General features: G+C 45.6%; 1 protein-coding gene across 2 annotated transcripts in view; it reads right to left on the bottom strand.

Moving 5' to 3' along the window:
- Nucleotides 1-14,999, bottom strand: part of LOC144498984 (protein kinase C-binding protein NELL1-like) — an 893,123-nt gene that overhangs the window by 761,931 nt on the left and 116,193 nt on the right. For both annotated transcript variants that reach the window (XM_078221009.1, XM_078221010.1), the window contains exon 6: nt 6,316-6,388. In XM_078221009.1, the coding sequence (XP_078077135.1) occupies nt 6,316-6,388 (73 nt within the window). The remainder of the gene's footprint in view (nt 1-6,315; nt 6,389-14,999) is intronic.

Raw genomic sequence — 14,999 nt, 5'->3', positions numbered from 1 at the left:
AAACCCACGCAGACACGGGGAGAATGTGCAAACTCCACACAGACAGTGACCCAAGCCGGGAATCGAACCCAGGTCCCTGGAGCTGTGAAGCAGCAGTGCTAACCACTGTGCCACCGTGCCGCCCTAATGTTTCGAGTCCAGATGACCCTTTGCCAAAGCCCCACTTTGTGGCTTTGACAAAGGTTCACCTGGACTTAAAACATCAAAGCCACAAAGCCACAAAATGGGGCTTTGACAAAGGGTCATCTGGACTCGAAACATCAGCTCTTTTCTCTCCTTACAGATGCTGCCAGACCTGCTGAGATTTTCCAGCATTTTCTCTTTTGGTATCTAATTATCAAACCTCGGATAATTACTTCACCAAAAGTTGCCTAAACAGTCACTCTCCCAATCTTAACCTTTTATCCATAAATCAGAGAGGCACCTTCCCCTCGCCCAACCTCCTACACTTTATTGTTTTTTCAATCCTTTCATGGAATTTCAGTATTGTAGCTAAGGCCAGTATTTGTTGACAATACCTAATTAACCTCGATAACGAGTGAGGCCATTTTAGAGGGCAGTTAAGTGTCAACCATATGTATATAAATGATCTGGAGGAAAATGTAGATGGTCTGATTAGTAAGTTTGCGGATGATACGAAGATTGGTGGAGTTGTTGATAGTGCCGGGGATTGTCAGAGGATACAACAGGATATGGATAGATTGGAGACTTGGGCACAGAAATGGCAGGTGGAGTTTAATCCAGACAAATGTGAGGTGATGTATTTTGGAAGATGAAACTTAGGTATGAATTGTACTGTAAAATGGCAGAACCCTTGGGAATATTATCTTACAGAGGGATCTGGGCGTGCAGGTCCACAGTTTCCTAAAAGTAGCAACACAGGTGGCCAAGGTGATTGAGAAGGCACATGGCATGCTTGCCCTCATCAGCCAGGGCATTGAGTACAAGAGTTGGGAAATCACGTTGCAGTTATATAAAACCTTAATTAGGCTGCATTTGGAGTATTTCATGCAGTCTGGTCACCACACTATCGGAAGGATGTGGAAGCTTTGAAGAGAGTGCAAAGAAGGTTCACCAAGATGTTGCCCAGTTTTGAGGGTGTTTGTTATGAGGAGAGGTTGAATAAACTAGGATTGTTTTCACTGGAAAGACAGAAGCTGAGGGAAGATAGAGGTCTATAAAATTATGAGAGGCATAAACAGGGTGGACAGTCAAAGGCTTTTTCCAAGGGTGGAAGTGCCAATTACTAGGGTGTACAGGGTCAAGGTGAGAGGGGGAACGTTTAAGGGAAATGTGTGGGGAAAGTTTTTCACACAGAGTAGTGGGTGCCTAAAACTCGCTGCCAGAGAAGGTGGTGGAAGCAGACACATTAGCAACATTTAAGAGGCACCTAGATGGGTAGATGAATAGGGAGGGAATAGAGGGAAATGGACCGAGTAAGGGCAGAAGGTTTTTTTATGTTTGATTGGGGCATCATGATCAGCGCAGGCTTGCAGGGCCCAAGGGCCTGTTCCTGTGCTGTACTTTTCTTCATTCTTTGTTCACATTGCTGTGGATCTTGAGAACATGTGGGCCAGACCAGGTAAGGATGACAGATTCTCTTTCTTAAAAGGACATTAGTGAACCAGATGGGTATTCAATATGCATAGTTTCATGGTCACCATTACTGAGATGAGCTTTTAATTCCTGACTTTTTAAATTAACTAACTATATTTAAACTCAACCAGCGACCCGTGGTGACATTTGAATCCCACCCAGAGTCTATAGGTGTTCTCAGAGACAATGTTTGAGATGAGTCCCAGACTGGATTTAGTGATCCAAGTCTTGAGTATAAATATATACTGAATTTCAACTAACAGACAAAGACTATTGCAGGGAGAGTAGGATCTCACCAAGGCTCCTTAGGTGGCACCTTCCAAACCCATGACTGCAACCATCGAGAAGGGCAAGGGCTGCAAATACCTGAGAACACCACCATCTGGAAGTTCCCCTCCAAGTCACTCTCCATCCTGACTTAGAAATATGTCACAATTCCTTCATTGTCGGTGGGCCGAAAGCCTGGAACTCCCTCCACAACAACACGGTAGGTATACCCACAGCTTTGGAACTGCAGCAGTTCAAGAAGGCAGTTCACCTCCACCTCCTCAAGGACAACCATGATGGGCAATAAATGCTGGCCCAGCCAATAATACCCACACCCCATGAACGAATACAAAAAACCTTATCCCCTTTCACTCTCTCTCTATCTTCCTAAAACCTCTCTCAATAAAGCTGAGCTTTGTTTGTGGTTTTGAAAACCCACCAGAAGACCTCATTGCTGCAAACTAAGAATTATTAAAGGAGAATTTCAACTCAACATCACTGTCATCAGGAGAAAAGAGAATCAAACGACCATGACTGCAGAGCGACTGCTTCAGTAAGAAACCATAGTACCGGCAGTCCCCATGGTAAGTGACTCTCTAGCTGAGAGCAAGCAATCGGACATTTGACAAATAGTCTTTCTGACTTTACCTTTTTTTAATTTGGATAAGCTTCAGTATCTGATACTCCATTATTTCTTTGTGTGCATTCTTGGGGAAGTTGTGTGTGCATTTTTGCATTAGTGGGAAGTTGGACACAGTGGTACATCTTAAAACCTTTCATTAATAATTTCTGTATCTGTAACTGAGTGAGGTTTAGTGATAAAACTAATTCCTTACTTGTTGACTCAAAGAATCTGGATGGTTCGATTCTTATCCTGAGCAACACAGTTAAGTACACATTGAATTAGCAATACCAAGCAACCCAGGAGTGGGACAAATGGAAGCATCAGATCAACCCTCCTAATTGATCAAAGCACCAGACTTCAAAAGTTCTTAAGAGTCTGTAAAGCGCTTGGGGCATCCTACAATTATGGAAGGTGAGATATAAATGCGAGTCTTTTTTTCTTTCAATATCTTTGTAACTCAGCTTGTGTTTGATCCTGTAAGCACTATCATTGATGTCTTGAGAACACGGTGATCTGTATAAAAAATCTAAGTTATTCTTGAATTAGTTTGGCAAAGAACCGGCATTTACATTTTTCAGGAAGGTGGCCAGAATGACAATTGTTTTAAAATGTACCATCTTTTGAATGATAATTAAATGCACTCAAGGCGGATGGGAAGAAAATACTATAAATAGCAACCTCTCATCCTCACAATGTCCCATAACAAATCACAGCTGGTTAATATTTGATGTGCATTCGCTATTGTTATACAAGGAAATACTGTCGCCAATCTGAGCACACCCATTTCCTCCAAACACCATGAATAAAGTTGCCAATTACTTTTGATTTGATTCGATTTGATTTATTATTGTCACATGTATTAGCATACAGTGAAAAGTATTGTTTCTTGTGTGCTGTACAGACAAAGCACACCGTTCATAGAGAAGGAAAGGAGAGAGTGCAGAACGTAGTGTTACGTCATAGCTAGGGTATAGAGAAAGATCAACTTAATGTGAGTTTGGTTCATTCAAAAGTATGATGGCAGCAGAGAAGAAGCTATTTCGGTTGGTACGTGACCTCAGACTTTTGGATCTTTTTCCTGACGGAAGAAGGTTTGTCTTTCGTAGCATTGAGCAAGGGATGAACATTGGTCAGGACTTCCTGCCTTTCACAAATCGCACCCTGGAATTTGTACTGTCCACTTGAGTTGGCAGACGGGTTCTTTAGAAACTAGAAGCAGGCGCAGGCCATTCGGCTGTTGGAGCCTGCTCCGCCATTCATTTTGATCATGGATGATCATCAAATTCAATTTTCTCATCCGACTTACACCCCATATTCCGTGATCCCTTTAGCCCCAGGAGCTCGCTGAAAGTAAGTATGTCCAACAATGCTGCAATTAAGTACTGCAGCGAAGTTTCAGCTCAAAGCCATCAGTTCAATCCTGATAAATGCGAAGTAATGCATTTTGGTGGGAATAATGTAGGGAGGAGCTACACGATAAATGGAAGAACCATAAAGGGTGTAGAGACGCAGAGGGACCTGGGTGTGCAAGTCCACAGATCTTTGAAGGTGACGTCACAGGTGGAGAAGGTGGTGAAGAAGGCATATGGCATGCTTGCCTTTATAGGACGGGGCATAGAGTATAAAAGTTGGGGTCTGATGTTGCAGATGTATAGAACGTTGGTTCGGCCTCATTTGGAATACTGCGTCCAGTTCTGGTCGCCACACTACCAGAAGGACGTGGAGGCTTTGGAGAGAGTACGGAGGAGGTTTACCAGGATGTTGCCTGGTATGGAGGGGCTTGGTTATGAGGAGAGATTGGGGAAACTGGGGTTGTTCTCCTTGGAAAGACGGAGGATGAGGGGAGACTTAATAGAGGTGTATAAAATTATGAAAGGCATAGATAGGGTGAACGGTGGGAAGCTTTTCCCCGGGTCGGTGGTGATGTTCACGAGGGGCCATAAGTTCAAGGTGAAGGGGGGGAGGTTTAACACAGATATCAGAAGGACATATTTTACACAGAGGGTCGTGGGGGCCTGGAATGGGTTGCCGGGCAAGGTGGTGGAGGCGGACACGCTGGGAATGTTTAAGACTTATCTAGACAGCTATATGAACGGAGTGGGAATGGAGGGATACAAAAGAGTGGTCTAGTTTGGACCAGGGAGCGGCGCGGGCTAATTGTTCTTTGTTTCTCGTTTCAAGGCTTCATTCTATGATCATCTTGCTGGTGCCAGTACAGAGCGAGACTGCGGATAGTTGGGAACCTGTCTCAGGGGCAGGGAATTCAGATGGTGTTCGTGGAAGTGGAAATGAATAGGGTTGGGAAGCATTTTCCGATCAGGGCCAGTGTGATCTCCTGGACTCGTTTCGATCGCCTCAGGGGGTCGGAGAGGAATTTCCCAGATTTTCTTTTTCCCCATATTGGCCCTGGGGTTTTCACTCTGGGTTTTCGCCTCTCCCTGGAGATCACATGGTCTGGAATGGGGGGGTAGGGGTGAGTTAATAGGTTGTGATGAACAAAGCATCATAGCTGTGAGGGACATCTCGGGGATAGGATATTAGTATGTAGATAGGCTGGAAAATTGGGCGGGGATCCTGGATTCAGGATTCAATCCTGGACCGGGGAGCGGCGCGGGCTTGGAGGGCCGAAGGGCCTGTTCCTGTGCTGTATTGTTCTTTGTTCTTTGTTCTTGTTCTTTGCAGTGGAACCCACAATTTCCTGAATGGGAAGGCAATAGGGGGAGGCGGTGACATAATCATATTATTGGGCAATTAAACGAAGGACAGTAATCCAGAGACGCAGGGCAAGAACAGGGAACCTGGGTTCAAATCACACCGCGGCAGATGGTGAAATTTGAATTTAACAATAATCTGGATTTAACAGATGACTGATGGCCGTGAGTGTCATAAGATCCCATCTCGTTCATTAATGTCCCTCAAAGGAAGGAAATCTGCCATCCTTACCTGGCCTGACCTATATGTAACTCCAGACCCGCAGCAATGTTGACTATTAAATGCCCTCTGAAAATGGCTTGGCAAACCACTCAGTTCAAGGGCAATTAGGCACGAGCAATGATTGCTGTCCCAGCCAGCAATGCCCAGATCCCCTGACCGAATATTTAAAATAAAACTGTCACCAAATGAACCAAGCCAACGTCAAGGGCAAAATTATTTTACGGAAACTCAGAATGCAATAACATTTATCTTACACAATGTTCAACACGCAATATAGTTTCCCACTGCCTCAGAAAAGCAGCCAGCATAATCAAGGACCCCAAGCACCCCGGACATTCTCTCTTCCGCCTTCTTCCATCGGGAAAAAGATACAAAAGTCTGAAGTCATGTACCAACCGACTCAAGAACAGCTGTTTCTCTGCTGCCATCAGACTTTTGAATGGACCTACCTCGCACTAAGTTGATCTTTCTCTACACCCTAGCTATGATTGTAACACTACATACTGCACTCTCTCCTTTCCTTCTCTATGAACGGTATGCTTTGTCTGTTGAGCGTGCAAGAAGCAGTACTTTGCGCTGTATACTAATACATGTGACAATAATAAATCAAATCAAATCAAAAATAAAACATTGGAGACTAAGCCAATCAGTGGGTAATTCTATCCTGCATACTCAGCATGTCGCAAGAAATCTCAGCAGGAAAAGGACTGCAATTAAAAAGCTTTAAAAAAAGATATAATTCCTAGTTTATATTTCCTCTTTCAATGTACAAATCTTTGGACATGTGACTTGAAATTGGTTTTCCTGCACTCACTCACGTTTCCACCATGTTCATTTGGTAATGTGTTGTGACTGACAGGTATTATCATGGTAAGAACATACTGGGTACTTACTGCGATTAAGATTCGGGCACTGTACTATATATCCATTAGGTATCAAGATGATTTTGACATCTTGCAAAATGCCCTAAAAGAAGCACACATAAAAAAGGGAGAAATGAGCATAAGTCGCAGCGTGACACAAATGGTGAACATTAGTATTCATGTGGCTGGAATCACTCACAAATGGCTGGAACAATTTCTGACACAGAGAACAGCCAGACATTTCAGGAATACATTTTGACTCACAGTGTGGCATCGATGCCAGCCATGGTGCACTCGTTTCAGTCAGACAACAGTAATTAGCTGCTCCAACCTCATGAAAAACCTTTGTCCAGTTTTGAAATTTTAAAAAAAACTATTACCTTGGCACTCACTGCAAGGTTCCATATCCTTGTTTCCTTTATTCAATGCATAAAGCTCGTTGGCAGGCTGCTCTGTCAAATTTCAACCACATCTGGGACATTCACATTTCATTCTGGCGCGCCTACATTCTAACAAAGCCTGAGTGCAATCATTTGCTGGAATTCTACCGCCCCGCCCATCACGGAATCGGTGCAGGCGAGGGGCGGACAACGGAAATGTCCGTTGACCTCGGACGGGAACTTCCGGTCTCGCTCGAGCGAGGCTGTATAATCCCGCCCATTGTGTCAAATACACAGTGAAAATTCGACTGCATTAATGACACAATCACCAACTGAGTAACCTTTACAGATCTATTCATTCATCCATAAAAGTGAGCAACCTATTGCCAGATACCGTTATGATGTACACAATTAATATCAGCATTTATTAGTAATGTTTAAATAGAAACTTTTACGGATGTTTGATAATGATAATGAGGATAGTTGTTCTACATAGCACAGTACAGCACAAGAACGGGCCCTTCGGCCCACGAACATGACGCCAAATTAAACTAATCCCTCTGCCTGCCCTTGGTCCACATCCCTCTATTGCTTGCATATTCATGTGCTTATCTAAAAGCCGGTTAAATGCTCCTATCATATCTGCCTGCAGCACCACCCCTGGCAGCGTGTTCCAGACACCTACCACTCTGTGTAAAAAACTTGCCCCTCACATCTGCTTTGAACTTCGCCCCCCCGCTCCTCCCCCCCCCCCCCCCCCCCCCCCCCCCCGCCCCTCAACCCCCCATCTTAAGTGCACGGTATTAGACATTTCAGCCGGAACTTTACCATCCCGCCCACCACAGGAATCGGAGCAGGTGAGGGGCAAACATTGAAAAGGTCCGTTGACCTCGGGCGGGACTTTACGGTTTCGGGACAACCGAGGCTGTAAAATCCCGTCTCACAGCTCTGGGAAAAAGATTCTGATTGTCAAACCTATCTATACTTCTCATAATTTTATTGACTTCTATCAGGTCTCCCCTCAGCCTCCACCGCTCCAGAGAAAACAACCCCAGTTTGTCCAGCTTCTCCTTATAGCTCATACCCTCTAATCCAGGCAGCATCCTGATAAACCTCTTCGGCGCCCTGTCCAAAGCCTCCACATCCTTGCTGTAATGCAGCGACCAGAATTGAACACAATTCTGTTCTGCAAGATATCTTTTCAACAGTAAGATCCATTTTGTTTATTTGCACTGCACCTTGCAAATCAAGGTTAGGTCAAGCCAGACTGGAGAAATCTAATAGGCAGAGCTTGCTCAGCAAAAGCTGGCAGAAGCAAATTACAATCCTTTGCGGATTTAATTCCCAGAAAACCATAATACTGGATGCGGATGAAAAACTGTAACAGTGAACTTAACAATGCTTTGGGGTGGAGAGGGAAGAAGGAATGTCATTCCGCTGAGTAACCACTTTGCAACACACACCAGATAACGGCCTTAGAAACCACAAGAGCTGCAGTATTAGTCAGGTTGTGAATTCCAGAGAAAGCAGGAAATAAGCCAACTTCGATCCTGCAAATAACACTCGCGGTCTCAAAACCAGTTGCGCAAAAATGTGAGAACGATACCTGGTGTGAGAATCTTTTTTGAAAAAAAACACCAAAGTTATATTGTTATTCTTTTACATAAACTACAATCTTAAGATGCATGAATAGAAGAAAACAAATGCAGTGATGTTTTAATATTGAAGCTGAGCCTAGTTGCCCTTGAACTGAGTGGTTTGCCAAACCATTTTCAGGGGACATTTAACAGTCAATGGTGCTGTGGGTCTGGAATCACATGTGGGCCATGCCTGGCAACGATGGCAGATTTCTTAAAAGTTTATTTATTACAAGTAGGCTTACATTAACACTGCAATGAAGTTACTGCGAAAATCCCCTAGTCACCACACTCCAGCACCTGTTTGGATACACTGATGGAGAATTTAGCACGGCCAATGCACCCAATCAGCATGTCTTTCGGACTGTTGGAGGAAACCTACGCAGGCACGGGGAAAACGTACAGACTCCGCACAGTCACCCAAGCCAGGAATTGGACTCAGGTCCCTGGCACTGTGAGGCAGCAGTGCTAACCACTGTGCCATCGTGCCTCCTTCCTTTGAGGAACTTTAGTGAACCAGATGAGTTTTTATGACAATCATGGTCATGATCAGACTTTTAAGTCCAGGATCCCTCGGGCATAAATCATTTGATGACATAAGCTGAAGTCTGCGACTTTGAATGGAATTGTGTAACAGCTTTGAGGACCTGTGAAGAGCTCAAAAGCAGATTGGCACACTTGGGCTAGTAACGGGACCACAGAACAGATGCACTGGGATCACTGCATATGGAACTGGCAGTGACCAAGTGGACCCCGATACATGGACTCATCCGCAATAATTAAGGACCCCACGTACCCCAGACATTCTCTCTTCCACCTCCTTCCGTCAGGAAAAAGATACAAAAGTCTGAGGTTGACAAAGTCCCACATGGCAGGTTGGTTAAGAAGGTTAAGGCTCATGGGATACAAGGAGAAGTGGCTCGATGGGTGGAGAACTGGCTTGGCCATAGGAGACAGAGGGTAGTGGTCGAAGGGTCTTTTTCCGGCTGGAGGTCTGTGACCAGTGGTGTTCCGCAGGGCTCTGTACTGGGACCTCTGCTATTTGTGATATATATAAATGATTTGGAAGAAGGTGTAACTGGTGTAATCAGCAAGTTTGCGGATGACACAAAGATGGCTGGAATTGCGGATAGCGAAGAGCATTGTCGGGCAATACAGCAGGATATAGATAGGCTGGAAAATTGGGCGGAGAGGTGGCAGATGGAATTTAATCCGGATAAATGCGAAGTGATGCATTTTGGAAGAAATAATGTAGGGAGGAGTTATACAATAAATGGCAGAGTCATCAGGAGTATAGAAACACAGAGGGACCTAGGTGTGCAAGTCCACAAATCCTTGAAGGTGGCAACACAGGTGGAGAAGGTGGTGAAGAAGGCATATGGTATGCTTGCCTTTATAGGACGGGGTATAGAGTATAAAAGCTGGAGTCTGATGATGCAGCTGTATAGAACGCTGGTTAGGCCACATTTGGAGTACTGCGTCCAGTTCTGGTCGCCGCACTACCAGAAGGACGTGGAGGCATTGGAGAGAGTGCAGAGAAGGTTTACCAGGATGTTGCCTGGTATGGAGGGTCTTAGCTATGAGGAGAGATTGGGTAGACTGGGGTTGTTCTCCTTGGAAAGACGGAGAATGAGGGGAGATCTAATAGAGGTATACAAGATTATGAAGGGTATAGATAGGGTGAACAGTGGGAAGCTTTTTCCCAGGTCGGAGGTGACGATCACGAGGGGTCACGGGCTCAAGCTGAGAGGGGCGAAGTATAACTCAGATATTAGAGGGATGTTTTTTACACAGAGGGTGGTGGGGGCCTGGAATGCGCTACCAAGTAGGGTGGTGGAGGCAGGCACGCTGACATCATTTAAGACTTACCTGGATAGTCACATGAGCAGCCTGGGAATGGAGGGATACAAACGATTGGTCTAGTTGGACCAAGGAGCGGCACAGGCTTGGAGGGCCGAAGGGCCTGTTTCCTGTGCTGTACTGTTCTTTGTTCTTTGTTCTTTGTCACGTGCCAACCGACTCAAGAACAGCTTCTTCCCTGCTGCTGTCAGACTTTTGAATGGACCTACCTTGCATTAAGTTGATCTTTCTCTACATCTGAGCTATAACTGTAATACTACATTCTGCACTCTCTTGTTTCCTTCTCTATGAACGGTACACTTGGTCTGTATAGCGCGCAAGAAACAATATGTTTCATTGAATGTTAATACATGTGACAACAAATAAATCAAATCAAATCAAACTGAGTGTGAGTTGGGAGCAAGAGGCTGCTCTCACGTGTTGTTGCAGATCAGTTAAATTTAAACTTCTTAGAGAGCTTCCAACACTTAATACACTGAGGTGTATTAAGTGCCTGAAGATTGTAGGGTGGCAAATGTTGTGCCTTTGTTTAAGAAGGGCTGCAGGGAAAAGCCTGGGAACTACAGGCGGTGAGCCTAACATCTGTAGTGGGTAAGTTGTTCGAAGTTATCCTGAGAGACAGGATCTACAGGCATTTAGAGAGGCAAGGACTGATTAGGGACAGTCAGCATGGCTTTGTGAGTGGAAAATCATGTCTCACTAATTTGATTGAGTTTTTTGAAGAGGTAATCAACAAGGTAGATGAGGGCAGTGCAGTCGACGTTGTCTAGATGGACTTTAGCAATGCCTTTGACACGGTACCGCATGGTAGGTTGTTGTATGAGGTTAAATCTCACAAGATCCAGGGTGAGGTAGCCAATTGGATACAAAATTGGCTTGACGACAGATGACAGAGGGTGGTTTCGAGGGTTGGTTTTCAAACTGGAGGCCTGTAACCGGCGGTGTGCCTCAGGGATCGGTGCTAGGTCCACTGTTATTTGTCATTTATATTAATGATTTGGATGAGAATTTAGGAGACATGGGTTAGTAAGTTTGCAGATGACAACAAGATTGATGGCATGGTAGACAGAAGGTTATCTCGGATTGCAACAGGATCTTGATCAATTGAGCCAGTGGGCTGATGAATGGCAGAAAGAGTTTAATTTAGATAAATGTGAAGTGATGCATTTTGGTAGATCGAACCAGGGCAGGACTTACTCAGTTAATGGTGGGGTGTTAGGGAGAGTTTTAGAACAAAGAGGCCTAGGGGTACAGGTTCATAGCTCCTTGAAAGTGAAGTCACAGGTGGACAGGGTGGTGAAGAAGGCATTCCGCATGCTTGGTTTCATTGGTCAGAACATTGAATACAGGAGTTGGGACGTCTTGTTGAAGTTGTTCAAGACATTGGTAAGGCCACACTTAGGATGCTGTGTACAGTTCTGGTCACCCTCTTATAGAAAGGATATTATTAAACTAGAAAGAATGCAGAAAAGATTTACTAGGATGCTACCAGGACTTGAGGGTTTGAGTTATAAGGAGAGGCTGGACAGACTTTTTTTCACATAGAGGGTGGTGAATGTCTGGAACAAGCTGCCAGAGGTAATAGTAGAGGCGGGTACAATTTTGTCTTTAAAAAAGCATTTAGACAGTTGTATAGGTAAGATGGGTATAGAGGGATATGGGCCAAACACGGGCAATTAGGACTAGCTTAATGGTAATAACTGGACAGCATGGACAAGTTGGGCCGAGGGCCTGTTTCCATGCTGTAAACCTCTATGACTCTATGACAATGTACAGGTTTTCGAGGATGAAAAGTGGGGATTTCCTGTCTCACTGGGCTATAAAGGACTGGCAGCTATCCCAGGAGTGCTCCTGCTTCAGGAATGCAGTTGGGATCAGATTAGCCCCATTTACCAATCGGGTGTTGGAGGTCCCACAACAAAGGACGATTCTAGTCAGAGCAGTAAGTCATCTTTCTGCAAGAAAAAGTGTGGGTGGATACAGCACAGCACACCAATGCAGTCTTACCTGTTGTCTGATCCTGACAGGATGTGAGAAATTATAAGACCTACAGAAGATGGAGTGTTGAATACCCAGAAGGGAAAAAGCAGCAAAATGGGAAAATAAGAATACTGGTCCGAACTGATCTCAAAGAATCATAGAATCCCTACAGTGCAGAAGGAGGCCATTCAGCCCATTGAGTCTGCACCGACCACAATCCCACCCAGGCCCTATCCCCATAACCCTACTTATTTACCCGACTCACCCCCGCCACTAAGGGCCAATTTAGCATTGCCCAGAAGAAACCCACGCAGATACAGGGAGAATGTGCAAACCCCATATAGACAGTGACCCAAGCCGGGAATCAAACCCTGGTTCCCTGGCACTGTGAGGCAGCAGTGCCAACCACTGTGCCACCGTGCCACCCCAAATATTTAGCGAATGTGCACTTGTATCTTACATACTTTCAAATGGAACACCAGCAAAATGGGGAAGTAAGAATATTGGTCTGAGCTGTGTTTTCCACCTGAGCATATGCAAATACTTCAATAGTGAAAATTGGTACATCACAAACGAGGAACAATCATAGAAATCATAGAAACCCTACAGTGTAAAAACAGGCCATTCGGCCCATCGAGTCTGCACCGACCACAATCCCACCCAGGCCCCACCCCCACATCCCTACACATTTACCTGCTAATCCCTCTAACCTACACATCTCAGGACACTAAGGGGCAATTTTAGCATGACCAATCAACCTAACCCGCACATCTTTGGACTGTGGGAGGAAACCGGAGCACCCGGGGGAAACACACGAGGAGAATGTGCAAACTCCACACAGACAGTGACCCAAGCCGGGAATCGAACCTAGGTCCCTGGAGCTGTGAAGCAGCATTGCTAACCACTGTGCTACCATGCCGCCCCAACGTGGAAAACATTGCTAAATGTTCATGGGATAGAATTTTGCATCGACCTGTTTTCAGCACCAGATCTGGCATGCAGGGGCAGTCTGCGCATGAGCCAATTGGCATGTGGCCTGAACAAAATTAGGTTTTGGGCTTCATTAGCATTTTATGCTCCATCAGCCAGTGCCTACGGTGTTTCCACAGGCAGCCCGTAAATCGCATCTCATGAATGTTGGGCATTGCTAGCGACAGTCCCAGGCTGGAGAGGGAATTGTGAGCAGTTAAAGTTGGGGATGGGTCAGTTGCAATGAAATGGGTGCCAGGGGAGCATTCCAGTCCTCCTTGCAACACAGGAAGAAGCAGCTGAGGAATTCAAAGCAAGAATGTCCCAAATAATGCACCATTGATTCTTTAAAAAGTTGGGGCGCGATTCTCCTGAATAAAATCAAAGTGCGAGCCCCCAGCGGGAAAATTGATGCGTCTCCCGTTGGTGCTGGCAAAGCAAATGAGATGTGACTCAACAACTTTGAAAGTGAAAAAATAACCTGCCCCCAACGTGAATCACACCGGGCCGATCCTGCCAGGCGTGTGAGATTCCCAAATCAGCGGTTAGCTGCTCAGCTGACATTCAAGTACAGTTCCATCTCTTCCTGCTTTGAGAATAACGGAAGGAAGAATAACCCAGTCTCACATTAACGGAGCAAGCATTTCACATGAAATCTTTTATGAAACCAATCTTTGTGATTTCTAACTGTAGGATCACTTCTACCAGTCCCAACTGCAGCTACATCCCTGAAAACCACCTGAAATCCACCCCTGAGGGCAGCACGGTGGCACAGTGGTTAGCACTGCTGCCTCACAGCACCAGGGTCCCAGGTTCAATTCCGGCCACGGGTCACTGTCTGTGTGGAGTTTGCACATTCTCCCCGTGTCTGTGTGGGTTTCCTCCAGGTGCTCCGGTTTCCTCCCACAGCCCAAAGATGTGTGGATTAGGTTGATTGGCCATGATAAATTGACCCTAATGTCAGGGGGGTTAGCAGGGCAAATGCGGGGTTGCGGGTATCGGACCTGGGTGGGATTGTGGTCAGTGCAGACTCGATGGGCCGAATGGCCTCCTTCTGTACTGTAGGTATTCTATGATGATTCTCACAGCGCCAGGGACCCGGGTTCGATTCCGGCCTCGGGTGACTGTCTGTATAGAGTTTGCACGTTCGCTCCATGTCTGAGTGGGTGTCCTTTGGGTGCTCCGATTTCCTCCCACAGTCCAAAGATGTGTAGGTTAGGTTGACTGGCCATGCTAAATTGCTCCTTAGTGTTAGGGGGTCTGTCAGGGTAAATACGTGGGCTGGAATTATACTGTCCCACCTGCCGTGGGAATCGGAGCAGGCAAGGGGCAGACCATGGAAAGGTCCATTGACCTCAGGTGGGATTTTCTGGTTTTGGGACGAGTGAGGCTGTAAAAATCCCGCCTATGGGCTAATGGGCATACAGCCTTGATGGGCCAAATGGCCTCCTTCTGCACTGTAGGGATTCCATGATACTATGAAAAACTCATTGAGACCTGCAACTAAATTGTTCCCCAAACATTTGGTTCATTACAAAACTAATTATATATATAACACACAATGAACATGTGAAATGTGGGATATCACTGAATCAAACATGTCGTCTTCCCCCGTTAGAATTGCATCTCCCTGGTTCCATCTCTGACACATACCCATGGTAATAGAATGAAGTGTAGTTCTAAAATTGTACCTCGTGCAGGAGCAGCTGTGTTGCACAGAGTACAAGGGTTTTGAAACAGCAATAAGCCAGCAATAAAGCAGAGAGATAAAGCCCAGAACGTTACCGTCGTGCCCACCACGGGAACTGGAGCAGGCGAGGGACGGCCAGTGCAAAGGTCCGCTGACCTCGGGCGGGATTTGCCAGTTTTGGGGTAAGCGAGGCCATTA

Source organism: Mustelus asterias, chromosome 9, assembly GCF_964213995.1.
Source record: "Mustelus asterias chromosome 9, sMusAst1.hap1.1, whole genome shotgun sequence".
Classification (NCBI taxonomy): Eukaryota; Metazoa; Chordata; class Chondrichthyes; order Carcharhiniformes; family Triakidae; genus Mustelus; species Mustelus asterias.
This window is presented reverse-complemented; position numbering and strand designations above follow the sequence as displayed.